Raw genomic sequence first — 22,914 nt, 5'->3', positions numbered from 1 at the left:
ATCAATAATGTGCCCATTGTACAAAGAAAAATCACGTATTCCAAAGAATTTCAGTATGTGGTAGTAAACATGTTTGGATTAAATTTTATATTAATCCAAAATTGATACTTAAATTTGCTATAAAATTATAAGCAATTCCTGTTTATCTGCTATTTTTTTCTCTTCCTGACAACTCTGATATCTGCTGTCTAAACCTTAGTATAGTTTTTTAGAAAAAGTAGGGTCTGAATTTGATTATTTAAAAGTTTAATTTTTGAATGGTGCTCATGTTGAATTAAGGCTTAAAATACTATATATATATATGTAATTCCTAATTTGTGTTCCGAAGCTTGTAGCTCAGGATATGGATTCACATAGGAATACCTCTATTAAAAACGTCTGTACTAGCTCGTAAAGCTTCTTTAGTTCATCACCATCTTAGTAACTGGAGTCCTGTGGGTCTTTGGTAGAATTTCGGATATTAATAGTATAATAAAAAGAAAAATTAAAAATTGTGCATTCACAAAAGTAGCTTTTTCTTTGAAAGGTATCCCTTTTTTTCTTAAGAGATGGGGTCTTGTTATGTTGCCCAGACTGCACTTGAACTCCTGGGCTCAAGCAATTCTCTCACCCCAACCTCCTGAGTAGTTGAAACTGCAGATATGGGCTACAGCACCCAGCTTATCCTTACTTTTCAGTTGTTTTTTCCTTGCCAGATCTAACAGTTCACTTGACGCAAAGTAAAATAAGTTGAATGCTAAACATATAATACGACCACCTACGTAATTACATTATGAAATAAAGATAGGCACTGAGGGTTAAATGGTTGCATTTATTTTTCTGAATATATAGAAATACAGTAGAAATGGATCATTTGCTCTGAAGTGAATTAATAATTATAGCCATAATAATGCTTTTACTATTTCAGTGGTTAACATAAGCTTCGTGATCACACATTTAAGGATTTAATGTGAAAATTTAGAATTGAATGTAAAATGGAAATAAACGAGTAGATTTTATAGCATTGGATTATATGGTAAATGCTCAGTAAATGTTTTATAATTTTTCTTTTTTAAAGGAAGAGATGATCTAGAGAGCTTCCAGCTTGAGATAAGTGGCTTTTTAAAAGAAATGGCATGTCCATATTCTGTACTCATATCAGGAGATATTAAAGATCGTTTAAAAAAGAAGGAGGACTGTTTGAAACTTCTATGTAAGTTATGTTGAACATTTAAATGCATGTGTTTGATATGGTTTTTATTATTTTCAAGTCAAGATTTATTAATGAAGCATTAGACATTTTGTATATTAAAAAGGTTTTAATATTTTACTTAAAATACAAAGCTATCTCAGAAATGTTTACATAATATAGTATGAATTTTACCAGTATACCTTCTAACACTTGGGATTTATTTGGCCAATGTAGAATGTCCTGTGTTTGTGATTTATATAGTACTTTAGTAATTTTTTCTTTATCTCATTCTGTCTGTTATTATTATTCCTGACTATGTGGCTAAAGTTGATGATCTCCAAGGTCCTATTTAATCTTAAAGCTCTCTGAAACTAGGCACTGGATGATAATTTGTTAAAAAAAAAATTGTTGATCACTTACTCTTGTACCAGGAACTGCTCTGGATACTAGAGATATATGAGGGTTGTTTGTTTGCTTTTTTTTTTTTTTTAAAAAGATAAAATTTGTGCCTTTAGGACACTTATATGTGACCAGTTTCATCAGGGAGGGATTTGGAATATAGATTATACTGTATTCAAATAATTGCCATAAATAGTAGGTCCATTTTTGTATTGGGTTCTTTCATCATTTTTTTACTTTAGGTTAATTTTATAATGTTTTTAAAGTTCTACAAACATTGACTAATCTAATACCTTTTATTATTGAAGATTTGTCTTTCAGATTATACCATTTATAAAAAGATTACATGTGACATATTCCTCCTAGGTGCTAGTGTTTTAATAAAGTTTGTTTCATTGGAGATGAAATGTGTGTGTGTGTGTGTGTGTGTTTAGTGGTGTTAAAAGTATTGGCATTGAAATTACCTTGTATGTGTTGAGTGGGGATAAAAATTATATGCCCTCTCTCTCCATCCCAATACACCGTTCTCCATCTTCCTCCCATTTGGTGCGAGTCATTGATTTAATGAACCACTGTTAATGGGAGATCACAGTAACTCTTAGGTATTTTGGAACAGAAAGGAACCTAAGAAGCACCGACTAGAGGAACTTGCATATCCTTAATATCAGTCAATGAGAATTCTGTAATCCATCATGGTTCCCTTTTTTCCTTAGCTGCTAAGAAGCTTAGCAATTGTAGTGATACAGGTTTCTGGTACAAGTAGGAATAAAGAAGAGATTTAAGAGAAGTATATCATTTTTTCTGATTATACAAATAACATGCTCAGGAGGGCGGTGATGAGGAGTTAGTGTTTAATGGGTACAGAGTTTCAGTGGGGAAGATGAAAACGTTCTGAAGATGGATGGTGATGTCATAGAACTGTATACATAAAAATGATTAAAATGGTAAATTTTATATGTTCAAAAATTACATGCTTATAGAAATCTTAGAAAATACATAAAACATAAAAGCATTTATAATTTCACTCCTTAGAGAGAATATTGTGTCTTTGTCTTCTGTGTACCTACACACATACTCTCACACTCTCACTCACTCTTAAATAAGATAAAGATCCTGTTACAGCTTTTTTCCTCCTCTTCATTTGATATATTGTTTATCTCTTTATTTCCCTATCACTTTTTTTTGAAAAAATAAATTGGCTCTGCTATTGACATAACGTTATGTGTAATAGATTTCAAATTTGGAGGTATTTGGATTTTTTTCTATTTTGAAATGATTTCCTTGTTTATATTTTTGCTTACTTAGACAAAGATTATGAACATTTAAAATAGTCTCTGGTCTAGATGTATATTGCCATATTTTGCTCCAGAAAGGTTATACCAGTTCACAGTCTTACCAGCATCTATTCTTTCTTCAGTTCAACTCTTTTAATCATATTGATATAATAAGCTTCTTTGTGTTCTTTTTGAAAGTGTTTGCAACATGTATAAAATAAAAAGGGCCAAATTCTGTACCATGTAAAGAGCTTTTATAAATCAAGACAAAAAAGATAAAAATTCACTGAGAAAATATGTAAAATACATAAGACATGAACATGCATTCTACAGAAAAATTTTTTTAACTGCTTCTAAGCATGACAAGATGCACAATATCACTTATGACAGGATACCATTTTTCACTCAAAAAATCATAATAGAAGTTTGGGGGAGTAAGCCTTTTCGTATACTACAGACGTTAGACTGTGGTGGGAGAATAGCTTGTAAAGCCTCTTAGGAGGACACATTTTCAGTGTCACATTAAAAATCACTAGGCCTTTGGACTTGGCAATTCTTTTGACTTGGCAATTCTTTGTCTATGAATATATCTATTTCCCCAAGTGTACAAAGATAAAAGAAAACCATGTTCATTGTGACATTGTAGTAGCAAAAAGACCAGAAACCTGAGTGTCCATAAATATAGATAAATAGAAATGGTACATTAATGCAGTGATGTCACTAGATAGGTAACAGGAAGAATGCAGATAAATCAAATGTGCTGATATGGAATGATCTCTAAGATATGTTGGTAAATACAAAATAAATATACAGAACATGGCCGAGCGCAGTGGCTCACGCCTGTAATCCCAGCACTTTGGGAGGCCGAGGCAGGCAGATCACGAGGTCAGGAGATGGAGACCATCCTGGCTAGCACGGTGAAACCCCGTCTCTACTAAAAATACAAAAAAAAAATTAGCCGGGCGTGGTGGTGGGCGCCTGTAGTCCCAGCTACTTGGGAGGCTGAGGCAGGAGAATGGCATGAACCCGGGAGGCGGAGCTTGCAGTGAGCCGAGATCGCGCCACTGCACTCGAGCCTGGGCAACAGCGCGAGACTCCGTCTCAAAAAAAAAAAAAAAAAAAAAAAAATATATATATATATATATATATGTGTATATATATACACACACACACACACACACACACAGAACATGTATAGCATGTTCTTGTTTATATAAAAGAAAAGCACGTAGATGGCTACTGTGTATCTTGAATACCTATACACACACATGCCTAAAAGGGTACCCAAGAAATTAATGGTGATTGCCTCTGGGGAGGGGGAATCTAAGGTTCAGCAAAAGGAAGAAGGCTTACTTTTCCCTACACTGCTTACTATCTGCATGGATTAGCATCGTAAATGCTAGACTCTTGTCTGTACTCTTACATAGGGAATGCATGTTTCTATACAGCAACAATAGACTTCAGCCAAAGTTCTGTCTAAAATATAAATTTTTGAAAAACTGATAATCTGTTTTAATCAAGTTTTTATTATAAGGTGGGGTCTCACTGTGTCGCCCAGGCTGGAGTGCAATGGTGTGATTGTAGCTCACTGGTCCCCTGCAAATTCTGGAGCTTAAGCAATCCTCTTCCCTCAGCCTGCATGGCTGGGACTACAGGCATACACCACCATGCCTAGCTAATTTTTAAAAAATCTTTTGTAAAGATGGGGTCTGTGTTGCCCAGGTGGGTCTTAAACTCCTGCGCCCAAGCTGTCCTCCCACCTTAGCCTCCCAAAATACTGGGATTACAGGCCTGAGCCACCACACCTGGTCTTAATGAAGTTTTTAAGTCAAAAGGACCTTAGTATAGTCCTCATAAAGAAAGTTTAATATTGGTCTTAAAGTTTAATAATTGATCTTAATATTTTGGTATTTGACTCTTTAAACTGTCATGTGTAGACTGCGTGGAAAAGTCTTTAAGCCAGTGACTATCAATCTTGCCTGTCCTTGACAATCACACTGGGTCTAAAACAAACCACACACAGATGCCCAACTCCTGCTTCTGGATCTACTGTTCAGAATCTCAGAGAATGGGACCCTGGCACCTGTACTTTTAAATTGTTTTTCAGGTGTATTTTCTGTTCAGCTGAAGTTAAAACTGCTATATTAAATTGTGGCGTTTATGTCTAATTTTAACTAAACAAATAAGAACAAAGAATTTTTATTTATTTATTTATTTTTAGACGGAATCTGCTCTGTCACCCAGGCTGGAGTGCAATAGCAAGATCTTGGCTCAGTGCACCCTTCACCTCTGGGTTCCAGCAATTCTCCTGCCTCAGCCTCTGTAGTAGCTGGGCCTATAGGTGTGTGCCACCACGCTTGGCTAATTTTTGTACTTTTAGTAGAGTCGGGATTTTACCATGTTGGCCAGGCTCGTTTTGAACTCCTAACCTCAGGTGATCTGAGTGCTGGGATTATAGGTGTGAGCCACCATGCCCAGCCAAAAACAAAGTCTTACCTACTGTAGTGAAGAGTCTCTTTAAAACAAGACTATAACCATTTAAGATTTTTGAGTAATTTTCTTAAATATGGCTGTTGAAAGGATTAGATGAAATGGTGAAAGTAAAGGGACTTGTAAACAGTTTGGGGTGTTCTATCCTGACTCAAATTGCTCTATGTGCTTATAGATCAGTTAAAGTTAGAGCTATATGTTCTCCCCTGACCTGTGTGCTCTGTACATATGAGACAGAATAATTTACCAGAGTCTTACACATTCTTACCTGTTCTTAAATTGTTGATTTGGTGGTGGGTCTCAACTACTGGATTTTATACTCTTTGAGGGTAGGCATCATATCTTCCTTGACTTGGCATCCCCATTGTTCACACCGTTCCTGGCTCAGAACAGGTCCTTGGTAAACATGTACTTATTGAAATAGCAATCTAGATCATTTAATATGTTAATTAAAATGGAACTGAAACCAGCTAGTGTGAAATCAAAGAGAATAAAATAAACCATTTCTCTTTTTCCTGGTAGTATTAAATAAATTCATTTTAGTTTTTCGCTTCTAGTGCCCTTTTTTCTGTACCCATTCATCTGTTTCAAACTAAGTCTTAGGTTAAACCTCTATAGGTAAAGTAGATGAAAGTTAAGCTGCTGTTTTGTGGGGCCTGGATCTTTGCCTGCTTAACTCCAGTAGGAGCTACTAGGGCTCCTCCAGTGTGAAAAGAATCAACCATTTAAAGTACAGTGTAAATGCATTTTAATAGGGTGTCTATTTTATATAGCTTTAGTTGTTTTTTCTCATTTCATTAAAAAAAAAGAAAGTAACGCTATGGACTAGGGAATCATTTCATTTATAAGTTTACAGTGTTCTACAGCTATTGGTATTCTTTGGATCTTTGTAAGTTGGCATTATTGGTATTGATACTTGTTTTAAGTGAATAAATAATTTCAGTGAAATATTTTAAGAGATTCTTATGCATGTATTAACATTATTTATTTTCTCTTTATTCTAGTATTTTTAAGTACAGAACTTCAAGCTTCACAGATACTACAGAACAAGAAACATAAAAATTCTCAATTAGATAAAAATAGTGACATTTATCAGGAAGTTCAAGCTATGTTTGATACACTTGGTATACCCAAGTCAACAACTTCTGACATTCCGCATATGCTAAACCAAGTGGAATCAAAGGTATTATCTTGTTTTATTTTCCCCCAAATTCAACTGAATGCTAACATGTAAGTGCTATATTAAAAATGAAACTATTCCCTATAATTATGCGGCATGCATTTTATTTCAAGAGTTTATCTTCATGTTAACCCAGTTTTGGATTCAGACCTAACAGGCCTGTGACCTAATTTGTCAGTAGCTAATATTCAGGAATCAAATCTTAATGCTTCATCTTTGCCAGAGTTTAACATGATAGAAATCACTTAGCAAGGGATCACTTTCCTAACCAGGGTTGTAATGTAGTATAAGAAAGAAAGAAAGGAAGAAAGAGAGAGAGAGAAGAGAAAGAGAAAAGGAAGAAAGAAGTAGAGTTATCCTACAAAGTCAAAGGAGAGTAAACTTTTAAAAAAATGGATGTTAATAGAATTGCAGTGTGGTTTCTTCAGCAGTGAGCATGCACAGTTTTTGGTGGATAAATGTTTAGTAAGAGTAAATGCATTATATAATGAATGGAAGAATGTATTAATTAGGACCCTGATGGGAATAGTTAAAAACAACTACAAACTATGTACCTTATGCACTTTGGCATTTTTTTTTTTTTTTTTTCCAGTTAGTGAACAACTCTTGTTCGCAGTCAAGCCGTATATTAGAGAGGATGCTACTCTCACAGACCAAATTCTGGCCTAGTTCCTGGGTTTCATTTGTTAAATATGCAGTCCTCTAGGGGAATAATACAGGATTCATTTTAAAGGAAAATAAAATTCTTGCCTAACCTTCAAGAATAAGTACATAACTCCATTTTTAGACACAGTGCCTTAAACTAAATCCTTGTTCAGTAAAGATCTCTTTTGCATTGATAATTTATGAACTGAAAAATAAGGTTTGTCTTAATGAATGTAAGAGAATTATAGTGTCATTAAGATAAAAACAGAATACTAAAAAAAATTTTTTTGGTAGAACTTGCAAACCAGAGACTAAGTCTGTGAATCTCAGCTCAAAAACATTCTTAGAGAGTTAACAAGTTACTCTTCAGAATTTTTTTCTGTTTTCCTCTGGATGAAGACTGATCTGGGGTTTACTAAATTTTCTGGGACTATTTCAAATTAGACAGATTTCTGAGCTCATCATAATTTTCTAGTGCTTCTCAAAGTGGCTATTCCTTTTTATGGGTTTTATTTAGTATTAACAACATTCTCAATTACCTCCTTTCCCTACTTGGAAGCAGTCTGTAATGCCTAGGTTCAAATACTGGCATACTAATTATAAGGCAGTTGTTACTATGACCATCTTGGCTAAATACTTCCTTAAAAGGTCTTCCTACTCTATTCAGTTTTTAACCAAAAGTAAAAGTTTTCATGTTTTCTTGCTTCTACATGTGATTTGTCCAGAAGACACTTTGTTATCACTGGGGAAGGAAAGTATTATTTTCTAACTTAAAGTTGTTCAAATGTGTAATTATAGTGGTATAATTACAACAAATATATAGTGGTGGTATAATAACAGCAAATATATAGCATTCACTTTTCTAAATGTTTACATGTAATAACTCACTTAATACTAACATCACCCATGTGAGTAAATGTTTATATGTAATAACTCAATTCTCATATCACCCAAGGTTATGGGTAATACATCACCCCTGTGTAGTATTACCTAGACAACCATGCGAGGAAACTGAGGTACTGAAAGATTTAATAAGTTAAACAAGCGAATTTCTAAATGGTGGTAGACCTGAGGTTTAAACCCAGGTAGTCAACCTTCACAGCCTGTGCCCTTAACTTACTCTATAACAAGTGATTTTTCAGATTTATTAAAACTATTACATAATGTTGGAATCCTAGGAATGGAGCTGAATATGATTACACATAACAAACTACAAGTATACATTGGGAATTCCTCTGGAGTGAGGAGTTACAACTCATACTTTTTATAATGTATGAAAAAACCTAAAATTGGAGATATTTACAATAGTTGGAGAATCTACAGAAATGGTCCGTTTTAAGAAAATAATAATTTCTTTAAAATATGTAAAAAATGTATCAGTACAGAAATTGTATCATTGTAGATGTAGATTTGCTGTGAAGCTACTAAAGCTGAAGTTTTGGAGTCTCTTATTTGCGTAGGTTCTTTCTAAGCTAATTTTTTTAAAACACCATTTTTGAAATGTAATCATGCCATAAAATTTGCCCATTTTGAGTATATATATATATATATATATATATATATATATAGTTCAGTGCATTTTCGTGTATTTACAGAGTTGAACAACCATCACCAAACTCTTTAATTTAGAGCTTTTCCATCACCCTCAGAAGAAATCTCCACTGTGCCCATTTACAGTTACTCCACATTGCAACTCCAGCCTCCAAGCTAATTTTGAATTCTTTCCTTAAAGATTGCCCCCAACATTAAATAAGCTTCATGCTCCTCAAAATCTGGACTGCCCTTGATTTGAAAAAAATTGTAAATATTTCATTTGGTTTTGTAAATATTTTCTTTAGCTAATGATGGATTCTCCAGTCAGGAAGGTAAATTAATCCTTTAGTTAGGAGGATAAATTACTGAATGACCCTGATATTGCTAAAGGAAAAGTAAATGCCTAATATCTTGTTTATCAAAATAAAAATGTTTCAAGTAATTTAAATTAGGGGCTTTGCACAAGTAATGAAAATATGTACATGATGACCGTAATTGAGATAGATGGCTTGTTCCCTTATGTTGTCTTGCTGAACAATGAATGAGAATACTTACAACTGGAATGTATACATAGCATTTATTTGAGGAAAATCAATGTGCTGGTGAAAGGTTTTAGTATACCTTTTGAAAATGTACTAGGAAGTAGGAAAGTGCTATCTTAAGTAGGAACTAAGACACAGATTCTCATAGTAGAACCTAGGTACTTCTTTAACTGTCTGGGTATGTTCATTCTTATGCTGGGAAAGAATGTGTTCTATAGCTTGAATAAATATAGTGTGCTTTTTTGAAAAAGATACTCTGTTTTGTAGTGGTATTCTGGTGTGTGATGGTATATTTTAATTATGTCACTTTACTATTCTGTAGTGTTCAGAGCAATACTTTAAACAAGCATAAGATTGTTTTAAATTGGGAATATACATTTTTCACAATCTTTCATATTTACTTTTAGGTGAAAGATATTCTCTCAAAGGTCCAGAAAAATCATGTGGGAAAACCACTGCTGAAAATTGATTTAACTTCAGAACAGGCGGTAAATCCCCCTTTTTGTTATTAATTTTATGTAATTAAATTAGTAAATATGACTTAATTTTATAAATGAACATCTATTTTGCAATATATAGTATGTGTATATTATTTTGTAGAGTTAAAATTGATTGATCTTCTGGAGTAATATTTCCTAACATTTCTTTAGTTAAATTACTAATTACTTTTTAAAAATACCTGGTTGAGAATATTTATAATGCTCAATGTGCTAGCACAGCTGTGATCTGAAAAGAACAGAGGCTCAAAGCCAGCAAGATGAGTTATTGTTATTTTCTTTTCTTATTGGTCCAGAGTGCTTAGCAGGTAAATGTTTTACTTAAATTAACATATTTGATTACAGATAAGGTTTACTCTGCCAACAGGTGGAATTTAATTTGTATGTTTAATGTCTTCTGGATATCATAAATGTTCTTTTGGTTATGCTTTAGTATTTAAATAATTTACTGTAAAGTCTCATGGGAACAGAAAATGGTAAGTACAATATCTTTTGACTCAGTAGGAAGTACTTAGCACAGTTTTCAGATTTCTTTTCTTTGCAGAATGAAAGAATCTAAAGTTTATTATTTTTGTCTCCAAATTTTTAAGGAACAACTTGAAAGAATAAATGATGCTCTTTCCTGTGAATATGAGTGCCGCCGGCGAATGTTAATGAAACGATTAGATGTGACTGTACAGTCCTTTGGATGGTCTGATAGAGCAAAGGTAAGGCTGTTTTCCCATATGTGTCCTGTAGGTGGTAGCCTATAACAGCTCTTCTGCCTTGCTTGTCTGTTATGTAACCATGCCATATTTGCACTTCATCGCTATCTCAACTACATGTCCAGGCCAACTACTGGTCTTACAAGATGATCCTGGTCTTGTATAAATCCCTGTTGCATATAACTTATTTTTTCCCCACAGTTTTGACATTTATTTTAAACTCATAGATACTATGATTTATGCCAGGATATGCATAAAAGAAGGGGCATCATATGAGATAACGAGATAGATATGGTGAGCAATGTAACAAGAAAGCAGGATATAAGAATAGTTGCAGGTAGTGCTGATGCCAACAGGTCTTAAAAGTATCCTAAGGCTGGATGAATATAGAATGTGTTTCAGTTGAGGAGGGGGTTGGGAGGTGAGGGCATTTCCAAATTTGAATCTCTTCAGATAGCTTTCTAAAGAGCTGTGTCCCATCACTCCCATTTTATGCCTCTAATCTGTACCCATGCTTAGTCTGGGATCACTCCTCACCCCCTTTCTCCCCACCCTGCATCATCACCTGGAAACTCTCCAGGCAGTAAGCTGAGACAATTACAGGCCTTTTCCTCACTTAGGGATCATTGTCCTGTGTTCCTTGTTGTCCACTGTCTGACCATCATTGGTTCACATCACGTGGGTTATCCAGTTTTTTAGTTGTTTCAGGTGGGAGAGTAAATCTGGTGCCGATTATCTTGACTGCAAGTGGAATTTCAGGTATTATTATTTTTACATTTTTTGGATTAACTGGGCAGTTCTTCTGCCCCATGTTAGACCAGTTGGGGTCACTTATGCCAGCAATTCCCAAACTTTTTGGCACCAGGGACTGGTTTCGTGGAAAACAGTTTTTCCACGGAGGGTCGGGGGGCAGGGGGAGGGTTTTGTCATGAAACTGTTCCACCTCAGATCATCAGGCATTAGCTTCTCATGAGTGTGGTGCTTCTGTTACCTTGTCTGTCACATGGTGTCTCTTTCCATGGGATGTATTAGTTTCCTGTGGCTGCTGTGAAAGTTTACCACAAATTTAGTAGCTTAAGTAATACAGATTTATTCTCTTAAAATTTGGAGATCAGCAGTCCTGAAGTGAAGGTATTGGCAGGGTTGCATTCTTCCTAGATGCTTTAGGGGAGAATCTGTTTCCTTGAATTTCCTAGCTCCTAAATGCCACCTGCATAGTTTAGCTCTTGGCTTCCTCTCCTCTCTTCAGAGCCAGTAGCCTAATAAAATCTTCCAGCCTTTCTCTCTCTCTCTGCTTCCATTGTCACATTGCCTTCTCCTGTCCCTGACACTCCTGTCTCTCCCTTATGAGGACCCTTGTGATTATATTAGGCCCACACAGCTAATACAAAATAACCTCTCCATCTCAAGATGTTTAACTTCATCACACCTGCATCTACAAGGTAACATTCACAGGTTTCAGGAATTAGGATGTGGACATCTTTGGAGGACTAATCAACTTACAAAGGGGCTTCTAAATGAATTTTATTTTTTCTTGCATTGTATTTCTGCAATATGATAAAATGCTTTTTTTTTTTTTTTTTTTTTTAACTGTAGTTTGAAAAATTAGGTCTTCTAATGAGTTCTCCATTTTGTTTTTTTTTTTCTTGAGACGGAGTCTTGCTCTGTCGCCCAGGCTGGAGTGCAGTGGCGCGGTCTCGGCTCACTGCAAGCTCCGCCTCCCGGGTTCACACCATTCTCCTGCCTCAGCCTCCCGAGTAGCTGGGACCACAGGCGCCCGCCACCACGCCCGGCTGATTTTTTTGTATTTTTTTTTTAGCAGAGATGGAGTTTCACCATGTTAGCCAGGATGGTCTTATCTCCTGACCTCGTGATCCGCTCGCCTCGGCCTCCCAAAGTGCTGGGATTACAGGCGTGAGCCACTGCGCACGGCCGAGTTCTCCATTTTCTGTATACTTTTTCTCTGAGAAACTTGCATCCACTTATTGCAATTTGGGCTGTTTGCATGGCTATCCTTGGCTGCTCTACTACCTTCTAGATCCCATGGTCACTCTTTGTTTATCCCCTTGTTCTGTTGTAGGAAATCCACAAGTAATTTCCAAACAAGGAGTGCATAGGAGGTGATTTTTCTCAATCTCTTGCATTTTGAAAATGTTTAGTCTGCTTTCACATTTGAATATAAAATTCTAGGTTGAAAATATATTTCTCTAAGAATATTGAAGGCATTGCGTCATCGTTTTCAAGTATTTAATGCTGCTGTTAAGAAAACTGACTCCGTTCTGTGTTTTTGTGTGACCTATTATTTTTCTCTGTAAGCTTTTGGACTATTTATCCTTGGAGTTCTGAAACTGCAAAACATATGTTGATCTGAGTTTGTTTTTCATTCATCGTGACTTACTAGATGAGCCTTTCAATATGTAGACTCTTTCAGCGTTTATATTTTCCTTTATTTATTTTTCCCTTTTGTTTTCTTTATTCTCTCTCTGAAATGCTTTAGTCAGATATTAAACATTCTAGATAGACCCACTTAAGTTGTTTTATTTTTTCCTCTCATTTTCCCTCTCTTTCCCTTTTTTGATTCACTCTCAGAAATGTTTTTGACTTTATTTTATAGTTGGTGTTGAATTTTTGTTTCTGCAATTATTTAAAAAATTTCCTTAAATTCTTTTTGTTTCTTGATTTTTTAAAAATATTTTTTGGTATACTATCATCTTGAGTAAAGAAACTTTGCCTTTGTAATTTTTTTTTTTCTACTTTCAATTATCTGTTTCCTCCAGCATAATATTTTGTTTATTTAGTTGTTTTTCTTGGTCTCTCTCATGTTGGGGGCTTCTTCAGCTGCATAGTAGTTTTTGGTTGTCCATATTTAAGAGTAAAGCACCGGCTGTCCATGGTAGTGTGTGCCTATAGTTCCAGCTACTCGGGAGGCTGGGGCGGGAGGATCACTTGAGCCCAGGAGTTTGAGGCTGCAGTGAGCTATAATCATGCCACTGCACTACAGCTTGGGTGACAGAGCAAGACTCTGTCTCTAATAATAAAGGCAGTTGGGGTGGGAGGGCAGGTGCTGTGCTCACACGTATAATCTCAACGCTTTGGGAGGTTGAGCTGGGAGGATTACTTGAGGCCAGGAGTTCAAAACCAGCCTGATCAACATAGCAAGTCACAGTCTCTTAAAAAGAAAAGAGTAAAGCACGATAAAGCCTGTTGGGAACTACAGTCATTATTAGGGATCATTAACGTCAGACTTTGGAGCTGGCCGATGTGCTGTGGCAATTCTTAATGCCAACGTGTGGTCTTTGTAGTTGCTCATTTTTTCAGGAAGAGAAACCTCATTTTTTTTTTTTTTCCTATATACTGTGTTTTAATTTGTCCAGGAAAGGAGTAGCAGCAGGTGTCACCAGGGGTTGGAGGCATGGACTGTTTTACAAACAGACTTTGAGTGTTTTGAAATGTTGGTTCCCTTTTTATCTGTACCTTTTATAATTTAGGATATATGTACCTTTTATAATTTAGTGTCTTCAGTATGACTCATTTACCTAGAAATCCTCTCTCATGTGTTTTACATAGAGTCTCTTTCCAAACACCTGACAGATACAGGAAAGTGAAGAGTGATTAGAAGAGCTATTAAAGATCATCATTCATGCATTTTCTTTAATAAGCATTCACCACTTTGTATATGTCATGTACTATGTACCTGGTTCAGGATGAACATCTCAGTACTGCCTATGATTAGGTATAGAAGATTTGTGTGTAATATCTAATCAGCTTCTTGGGTGGTTAAAGCCTGATTCACTTCTGCATGTGCACCAGGATAAACTCCAAGGGATGTCTGTGTATTTCATTGGAGTAACTGCTTTGTGCAAGAAGCTCAGATGCTGTTAAGAACTATAAGTTACCAACGAAGTAGATGACATGATTGCTGACCTCAAGAAATGGAATAGAGTTCAGATGTGTGGGAAGCACCAGCATTACTGAGCTCTGGAAACTTAATAGAGGTTGTATATATGTTGGGTCTCCATTTAACCTAACAGAATTTTATTGAGGAAAAAGGAATTTAGGAATATTTGGCAAATTGTGAATGGTAGTGGCATTAAAATTGTCCTACTGTACTTTGATATTTTCAGTGTTGGCATTAAGATTACAGAGAAATCCAAAACAAATGAGTTTTGACATATTCTTTCAACATTCAGTGACATAGATTCATGGGCATGTTTGACCCCTTAACTGGACTTCAATGGGAGCTTTGAGCAAATATTCCTTTAGGAAATATCTTGATATTTTATTGTCTCATCTTGGTCTTTCTTCCTCATGTTTTAGGACAAGGAGGTTGTGTTTTTGTTTTTTTCTTATTTGGGAAGGTTTTTAAAAATATATTTTCCTTAGGCTATGTATGGATCAGTTTTGACCTTTCATTTGGTTTTTTTCAATTGATTGTATGATTATATGTCTTTGTATACTAAGTTTTGTTGTTAAACTTGTTAAATTTATTATATCTTTATCATTTTCTCTCTATTTTAATGATAGGAAAATGTGTCTGATATTGTTGAGTGACCGTTACCAACTTTGTTCTACAGCAGTTTAAATCTTTGCACAATATTTTATTATATGCATATATATACTGTATTGATAGACACTGAGGTTTTCTCTGATTTTGCCTCTTTGACCCTGTAATAAAATCCTTGACAGCTAAATTTTTGTTCATGTCCATGATGTATTCCTAAAAGTGAAATACCTTGATTAAAGGAAATGATTTTAAGGCTGTTGATGCATACTCCACAGTTGCCCTTCAAAAAGATTATAGTCATTTATTCAAAAGATTATGTAGTTTCTTTACTGTTTAGCTAGTATCGAGATAATACTGTGATTGCAATTTTATAGCATGCTTTTTCACTAAATATATTGTAACCATTTTCCAATATCTCTAAAAACTCTAGTACCCTTTTTGAAATTAATTTTTAATTTTTTTGCAATATAATTAACATAAAATATACCATTTTATTTTTATTTTTGAGGTGTAGTCTTGTTGCCCAGGCTGCAGTGCAGTGCCATCATCATAGCTCACTGCAACCCACTGGAGGGTCAAGCGATCCTCCCACTGCAGCCTCTCAAGCAGCTGGGACTACAGACGTGTGCCACCACACCTGGCTAATTAAAATTTTTTTTTTTTTTTTTTTTTTAAATAGAGACGGGGTTTTGCCGTGTTGCCCAGGCTGGTCTCATACTCCTGACCTCAAGTGATCCTCCCACTTCAGCCTCCCAAAATGCTGAGATTACAGGAGTGAGCCACTGTGCCTGGCCAAAATATACCAAAGTATACAATTCAGTGGTTTTTAGTCTGTTCACTGTGTTGTATAACCCTATATGTAATTCCATAACACTTCCATCATCCCAAAATGACATAGCTACCTCTCAGCAGTCATTCCCAATACTCCCTACCTCCATGCCCTGGCAACTATTACTATACTATACTTTATGTTTCTGTTGATTTGCCTTTGAACATTTCATATAAACAGAATCATACAATATGTGGCTTCTGCTTCTGGTTTCTTTGATTTAGCATAATGTTTCCAAGGTTCATCCATGTCATAGCGTATAACAGCACTAAATTTCTTTCAGTGTCCTTATGGCTGCATTATGTTTTATCACAGTGATCAGTAATTTACTTAATTCTCTTATTTTATACATTTTTTTTCTATATTAACAATACCAGGCATGTTTCTATGTATAATTTTTTATATATAAATTTCAAAGTAAAATTTTATGGTGGATTCCTAAAGGAAATTTACTGTGTCAAAGATTATGTCTCTTAATGCTCTCGTTTCCCATGGCCAAATTGTTTTCCAGTTAAGTTTATATGAATTTAAACTCCTGTCAGTAAGGTAAATGAAATGTTGTCTCACTTTAGCCTCTTTATTGCTAACTTGGTAGTTAAAAAGACTAACTTGTTTTGTCTGTTCTTATTATTGACAAAGTTGAACTTTTTTCATAAGCTTATTAGTCATTTGAATTTCCTTTTTTTAAAACTTTTATTTATATGTTTTGCCATTTTTTTTTCCTGTACAATTCTGTTTTCCTTTTGTTTGAGCTTTTTATATATAAAGGATGTTTGCTGGTTGAATTATTTGTTGAAAATATTTTCCCCAGTTGTCAGTAGATGTTGTTTTATGTCTTTTGAAGTATAGACATTTTAATTTTTGTAATGTAGTTGTTTCTAAATTTAAAATTAAACCTCAGTTAACGTTTTATTCTCTTTGGAATTCCCTTTGTTATATGGTGTGCCATATTATTGTTATTACAGATAGCCACCAGGTCATTCCAGCACCATTTAAAAGATAATCCTTTCCTTTTCTCGTTGATCTGTGATGTCTCCTTTATCATTTATTGCATTCATAGATTTATGAGGCTCTGAGTCTCAATATACTATTTCATCCACCTTTTTTTTTTTTTTTTCTCCCGAGTTCTAGTTAATTAGATGGAGGTAGGATAGCAAACTGTTACCTATACTAGACCTGTGCTTGCGGGTCAGGTGGGCCTTTGTTAGTAAGTGGGCAGAGCTAGGATTCTCTCTATATTTTGGAGAACTAACTTAAGCTTTCTATGCCTCATTTTTTTTTCCTATCTGCAAAAGGGCATAATAAAAACCAACCACTCTAAAAGGATATTTTGAGGATTAAAGAAATAATGCCTTACTAAGTGAACAGCATTCTGGCACGTTTAATAAGTGCTCATTAAATGTTAACTGTTAAGATGATGATAATTTTGTATGATAGCATATTAATATTTGGTAGGATTATTTTTCAAAATGCTTTTAGTTATTCTTACATATTGAGTTTCTGGATTTAACTTTAGATTCTTTTTTTGTTTTCATTCTCTCAAAAACTATTTCTGTAGGATTATAAGTTAATTCTGGGGAAAACTGACAATAATACTTAATGTCCCAATACAGAAACTTGGTGTTTCTTACCATTTATACAAGTTTGCCTTTTGTTTGCAAGATTTACTGATGTTCCCTTTTGAAGGTCCTGTATGTGGTTTTGGTAAAACTATTTTTTAGTTATTTTTTTTTGTTAATATGAATAGAATTTTTTTTGTTATTTTTTAGTGAGTTGTTGCTGGTAGTTACATATTTTTAACACTTGTTGGTCTATTTTATATGTTCTAAATTATTCCTAAATTATCAGATATGTGGGTGTTTTTGCTCTTTTCTAATTCCTTGCTTATTCTTTATCTCTTTTTCTTTCTTTCTAAGGGTTATGATTGTTTTTGCTCTTTCATTAAAATGTATTTTTCTTCCTTTTTTCCTTACCTTTTGTCATTTAGGTAAAAACAGATGATATAGCAAGAATTTATCAGCCTAAACGTTATGCTTTGTCACCCAAGACAACAGTTACAATGGCACATCTACTTGCTGCTCGTGAAGATCTATCCAAGATCATTAGGACAAGTAGTGGCACCAGCCGGGAGAAGACCGCATGTGCCATCAATAAGGTTGGTGTTTCTTTCAGCACAGTGGAAAATGAACTGATAATATCCTACTTAATGTTTTTACAAATTTTAACCTATTTTTCTTTCATGTCCTGGTAAATATTTAGAAGAAAGAGTGGCAGGGGGGTTCAGTCTAGGCTTAGTTATGTTATTTTTGTGTATGTATGTGTATTCACTTGAATTTGTGTATTCATAAATCAAAGTATTATCTGAATTAGAGGAATTACGAATTGTTTTTGTCAAAGCTTTAGCAAGAATTATTTTCCAGCTTTCTAAAAAGTAATTGTTTCAAGTACTAACAGATTCCTTACATCCTTGGTGTAAGGGAAAGAAGAGTTCGTGCTTTAGAGTCAGACCAATCTGGGTTCCCATCCTAGCTCTATCATTTACTTACAGAAATGACCCGGGCAAGCTACTGAACCTCTTTGAGCTTCTGTTTCCTGATTTGGAGTATACATCAATTTCTCTGACAGTAGTCTTAAACTCAAGGAAACTGAATTTTTTACTTTACAACAGCAATAACAACAAACTAATTTAGTATGTTTATGTCAGCTTTACTGGCATGTCTTGTTCATTTAGGTAGAGCACTCCATCGCAAACTTTATTACAAAAGAGCAAAAAATCAGAAATAAGGGATTTGGATAATTTTAAAGCATCGCTTCTCACTCAGTGTAACTTGAGATAAAATACCTTTTCAGAAGGATGGTTGTTTTTAAAGTCATTTTTCTAATTGTCGCTAAATTAGGCATCACCAGTGTTTGCCTCTGTGCTTCCACTGTGGCTCAATCCTATCTTCTGAAAGTGTTCTCTCTTTAAATATATTACCTAACATTTTGCATTGGGTTATAATTTAGTCTTGCTGGATCAAGAGTTCTATTTCTGTAAGCAACATTGGCCATCTCTTCTGAGTTTATAATTTATGGCCTCATTATTTGAGGGTAGTCTTATGATCAGTTCTGGCATCTCCATATGCCCACCAACATACCATGTTTGGTAGAGAGACCAGTGAGAATAATAACCAGGAAAGGCTGTTTTTTGGATTTGGTAATTAGGACATCATTGCCATCTTTAAAAGAATGTTGCATACTTAGAACCTTGTCTCACATTGAGGATATTGCACTTTTTATCTTTCATTTGTGACATAAATCCTAAACTTGGTTTTGATTTAGAGGATCAATGGAAGTGTATAATTAGCTGGTCATTTTGGTTGAGGCAGTTGCTGTTTTACTTTCCTTCCTGAAAGGCAGTAGCAGGAAGCCATTGGCTTCCCCTTGTCTGTGGTGAGCAGATGACACCCTTCTTATTGCTATCTTTCCTCTGCTCATGGCATATAAAGCTGCTGCTTTCTACAGAAGGTTGGATACTTAAACTCTTCCGTAGTGTATTTTTGAAAGGATTATAAAGCATAGTAAAGAATTATATCAACTGTGTTTTCCTTATAATAACATGGCATTATCATCACTGAAAGTCAGTGAGCTTAAGTTTCTTAAAAGAAGTAGTTCATTGGGAATCCTTCTCTCTCTTTGCGGTGATACCTGGAATTACAGTTTGTATATCAATCTCTGACCTCATTAAGGTCCCATGTTGTATATACTTCATAGATTTTTGAAATGAAATGTGCTTAGGAATATAATCTTTTATTGGATAATCAATTACCAAATCAATGGCAATGGAAAGTCCAGAGTAGTTGTTGTATAAATGGTGTGAATGTAAGGTATGTCGTTATATATATAAAAAATGTTTTCCTAAAGAAACTTCTTAGTGAAGTGGGTACTACATTTGTTACAGAATTTGCTAAACGAATTTAAGTGAGAAAAAATTAAGCCTTTAAGTTTCAAAAATACTCTCTCAGATCGTTTAAAAATAATATATTCTAGGCCAGGTACGGTGGCTAACGCCTGTATTCCCAGCACTTTGGGAGGCCAAGGCGGGTGGATCACGAGGTCAGGAGATCGAGACCATCCTGGCTAACACGATGAAACCCCATCTCCACTAAAATACAAAAAATTAGCTGGGCGTGGTGGCGGTACCTGTAGTCCCAGCTACTTGGGAGGCTGAGGCAGGAGAATGGCATGAACCCAGGAGGTGGAGCTTGCAGTGAGCTGAGATCACACCACTGCACTCCAGCCTGGGTGACAGAGCGAGACTCTGTCTCAAACAAACAAACAAAAAATATATATATGTGTATATGTATATTCTAAGGAATTTGTCTTGTATCACATATATTATATTTTTTCATATTTCCTTTTTTTAAAAATTCTTTTTTTCTTTTTTCATCAGACTTGGTAAACAGGAAGTAAAATTATTTTTTAAACTGAAACACGGTAATTGTACGTATGTATGAACATAGTGATGTTTTGATACATACAATGTATAGTGATCAGACAGGGGTAATTGGCATATCCCTCTCAAACATTTATCATCTCTGTGTTGGGAACATTCAATATCCTCCTTGTAGCTATTTGAAGCTATATATTAACTATAGTCATCATACAATGGTGTAGAAAACTAGAATTTATTACTCCTGTCTAGCCGTGATTTTGTATCCTTGAACAGATTTCTCCTTATCCCACACTTAATATTTTTAATATTCAATTGTATTGCCATGTCTGATACTTTCATGTCCTTAAATATTGGCTTCTGTTTATTAGAAACAACATCACTTGAAACTTTTATGTAAACTTTAACTTTTAAAATATTAGAAACTAAAAGAAAATGTTTCTTCACACAGGTGCTGATGGGAAGGGTGCCTGACAGGGGAGGCCGGCCGAATGAAATTGAACCACCACCCCCAGAAATGCCCCCTTGGCAAAAGAGACAAGAAGGCGGCGGTGGAAGGGGTGGTTGGGGTGGTGGTGGTGGAGGTGGTGGTAGAGGAGGTGGTGGGGGTGGGGGTGGAAGAGGTGGCTGGGGGGGTGGAGGAGGTTGGGGAGGTGGTGGGGGAGGGGGAGGGGGAGGAGGGTGGGGGGGAGGAGGAGGAGGTGGTAGAGGAGGTTTCCAAGGCAGGGGAGATTATGGTGGAAGAGGGGGTTATGGTGGAAGAGGGGGCTATGGTGGAAGAGGCTACGGAGATCCATATGGAGGAGGAGGTGGTGGTGGTGGTGGAGGATATAGAAGATACTAAAAACTACAAAAATCAGATAGCAGTGCTTGCTTCTTTATAGATACCTTAGACATAGTGTTCTAAATAACATACTTGAATATCATCTTTGAAGTAAACACCATGTTAGACTCCCTGATGATACCATTCTTGAATTGTTAATATGTAAGAACATTGTTTTTTACTACCAGTTGATCTCTCAAATGAAGTGAAGACTTTTTCCATATTCTATGTACCCTTGAGCATGTTGTGTCTTTTTAAAAAACAAAAGAACAAAAATTATTTTTTAAAATGTAAATAATACCATCAAACTTGGAAAATGGAAAGTATTTTATTGTCATGATTGAATTTAGATTGTTACCTGTATTTTGTTCAGGTTTAGACATATAAATGACCCCACCTGTAATGGAAAGGAATATAGACCCTTGCCTCACCTGTATTGCTGTGGATGTGTTTTGTGGGTTTTTCATTTGATTTTACAAAATAGGGAAAGGCGCTTCCAGTTGTATTTAGTAGGCAGTTGTTGTGAATCATTTTTATCTCTTATAGGAGGAGATTCCTCTCTAGCCGTGTTTCTGTTAAAGTTTCACTAATTGAAGCCCAAGTTTTTTACTGTACATACTTATTTTCTAATTGGATTTGAAATCTGCATGATTTTGTTTTACAAAGCAAAGTTTTAAGATTGAGGTCAGAAATACTTTAATGGAGCAAAGATACATACCAGCTTCACATGATGGTGTGAGAAATAGTCCTATAAACTGGTCTCTTCATCATATATGCTCTCACTTTTGATATCCAAATATTAAAAGACAGGCTGACCTGTATCACACAGAATTAAGGCAGTAATTTCCTGCTTCAGTAGATCAAGGGTAGGGCTAAGGCATCCCTTGGTAATTCTGATTCACAGCTAGATTTGGGAAACACAAAGTTAGGGAATGGCTATATGTGGTTTGCTAGTTGGAGCAGTCAACGTCTTAGCTATCAAGAGTTGTGAATCTGAATCATGGCACTAGGTCAGGGGTGCTGTGGATTGAAATGACCTTAGTTCTCAAGGAGTGATTTGTCCTCATTTGTCAAATGAGGAATGAGACACTTAGCGTCATCTTGGGTTGTTTCATAAAGACCTAAGTACAAATACAATTTGTTAAAAACTTATAGAGGGCCTATTTGAATGCCTTAAGATGTAGGGCAAGTAATGTATTTTTCTCTTAGTGTAGAGAGTTAGAGAAAAAGAGCTGGTCCCGTAAATTTTTTCAATCTCAGTGTAAAATCTGTATCTCATTGTAGGCTTCTGGTCAATACCTGTGCATAACAACTTAATGTGATCCAACCAACTCAACTGATAGAAAGCTGAATTGTTCCCAGTGGACAAGTGGTATTTGATGTTTAGCAAGTCTTTTTGTTGTTATTTTTTTTGGTAAACTCTGTGGTAAAATCTAAAATAATGTTAAAACCTTAAAAGTAACTATTGAATATTCTGTAATCTTAGACATGTATTTTTCAAGCTAACCCTTTGAAGAAATGTGTTTAAGGTAGGAAAATATAAAATTTTTTGGTTATTTTTTGTGTGTGTATATTTAATGAAAAGATATAATTTCATTTGTGATAGCTGAAAAAAGACTTTCCATAATTAAGAAAATACCTTTATCAGTAGTTATGAACTCTGAAAAATAATTTTTAAAAAATTTTCAGAAAATATTTGAGTAAAATATTTCAAAAGTTATTTTAAAATCTTCATTTAAAACCTTTACTTTCTGCCTCATTTCTTTTTTGGTAGCATTAGTTGCTGATGAAAGAGATTTACAACTACTTTCAACTTTTTTACCACTAAAGGTTTATGATAAATATGGCAGAAACAACAGTTCATCAGTTTCATTAGATTTTCCGTTAAGAT

General features: G+C 35.0%; 1 protein-coding gene across 1 annotated transcript in view; it reads left to right on the top strand.

Annotated features, from left to right (window-relative positions):
* The window catches only part of LOC105492563 (family with sequence similarity 98 member B), a 32,722-nt gene extending 10,143 nt beyond the window's left edge, over positions 1-22,579 (top strand). The window contains exons 3-8 of the mRNA XM_011759804.3: positions 1,058-1,192; positions 6,339-6,517; positions 9,642-9,722; positions 10,322-10,438; positions 17,756-17,923; positions 20,652-22,579. Coding sequence (XP_011758106.3) covers positions 1,058-1,192; positions 6,339-6,517; positions 9,642-9,722; positions 10,322-10,438; positions 17,756-17,923; positions 20,652-21,044 — 1,073 coding nt within the window. The 3' untranslated portion in view covers positions 21,045-22,579. The remainder of the gene's footprint in view (positions 1-1,057; positions 1,193-6,338; positions 6,518-9,641; positions 9,723-10,321; positions 10,439-17,755; positions 17,924-20,651) is intronic.
* The last annotated feature ends 335 nt before the right edge of the window (positions 22,580-22,914 follow it).

The sequence above is a fragment of the Macaca nemestrina genome, chromosome 7, assembly GCF_043159975.1.
Source record: "Macaca nemestrina isolate mMacNem1 chromosome 7, mMacNem.hap1, whole genome shotgun sequence".
NCBI lineage: Eukaryota > Metazoa > Chordata > Mammalia > Primates > Cercopithecidae > Macaca > Macaca nemestrina.
The sequence above is the reverse complement of the archived record's forward strand: the minus strand, read 5'-3'. Positions and strand labels throughout refer to the sequence as shown.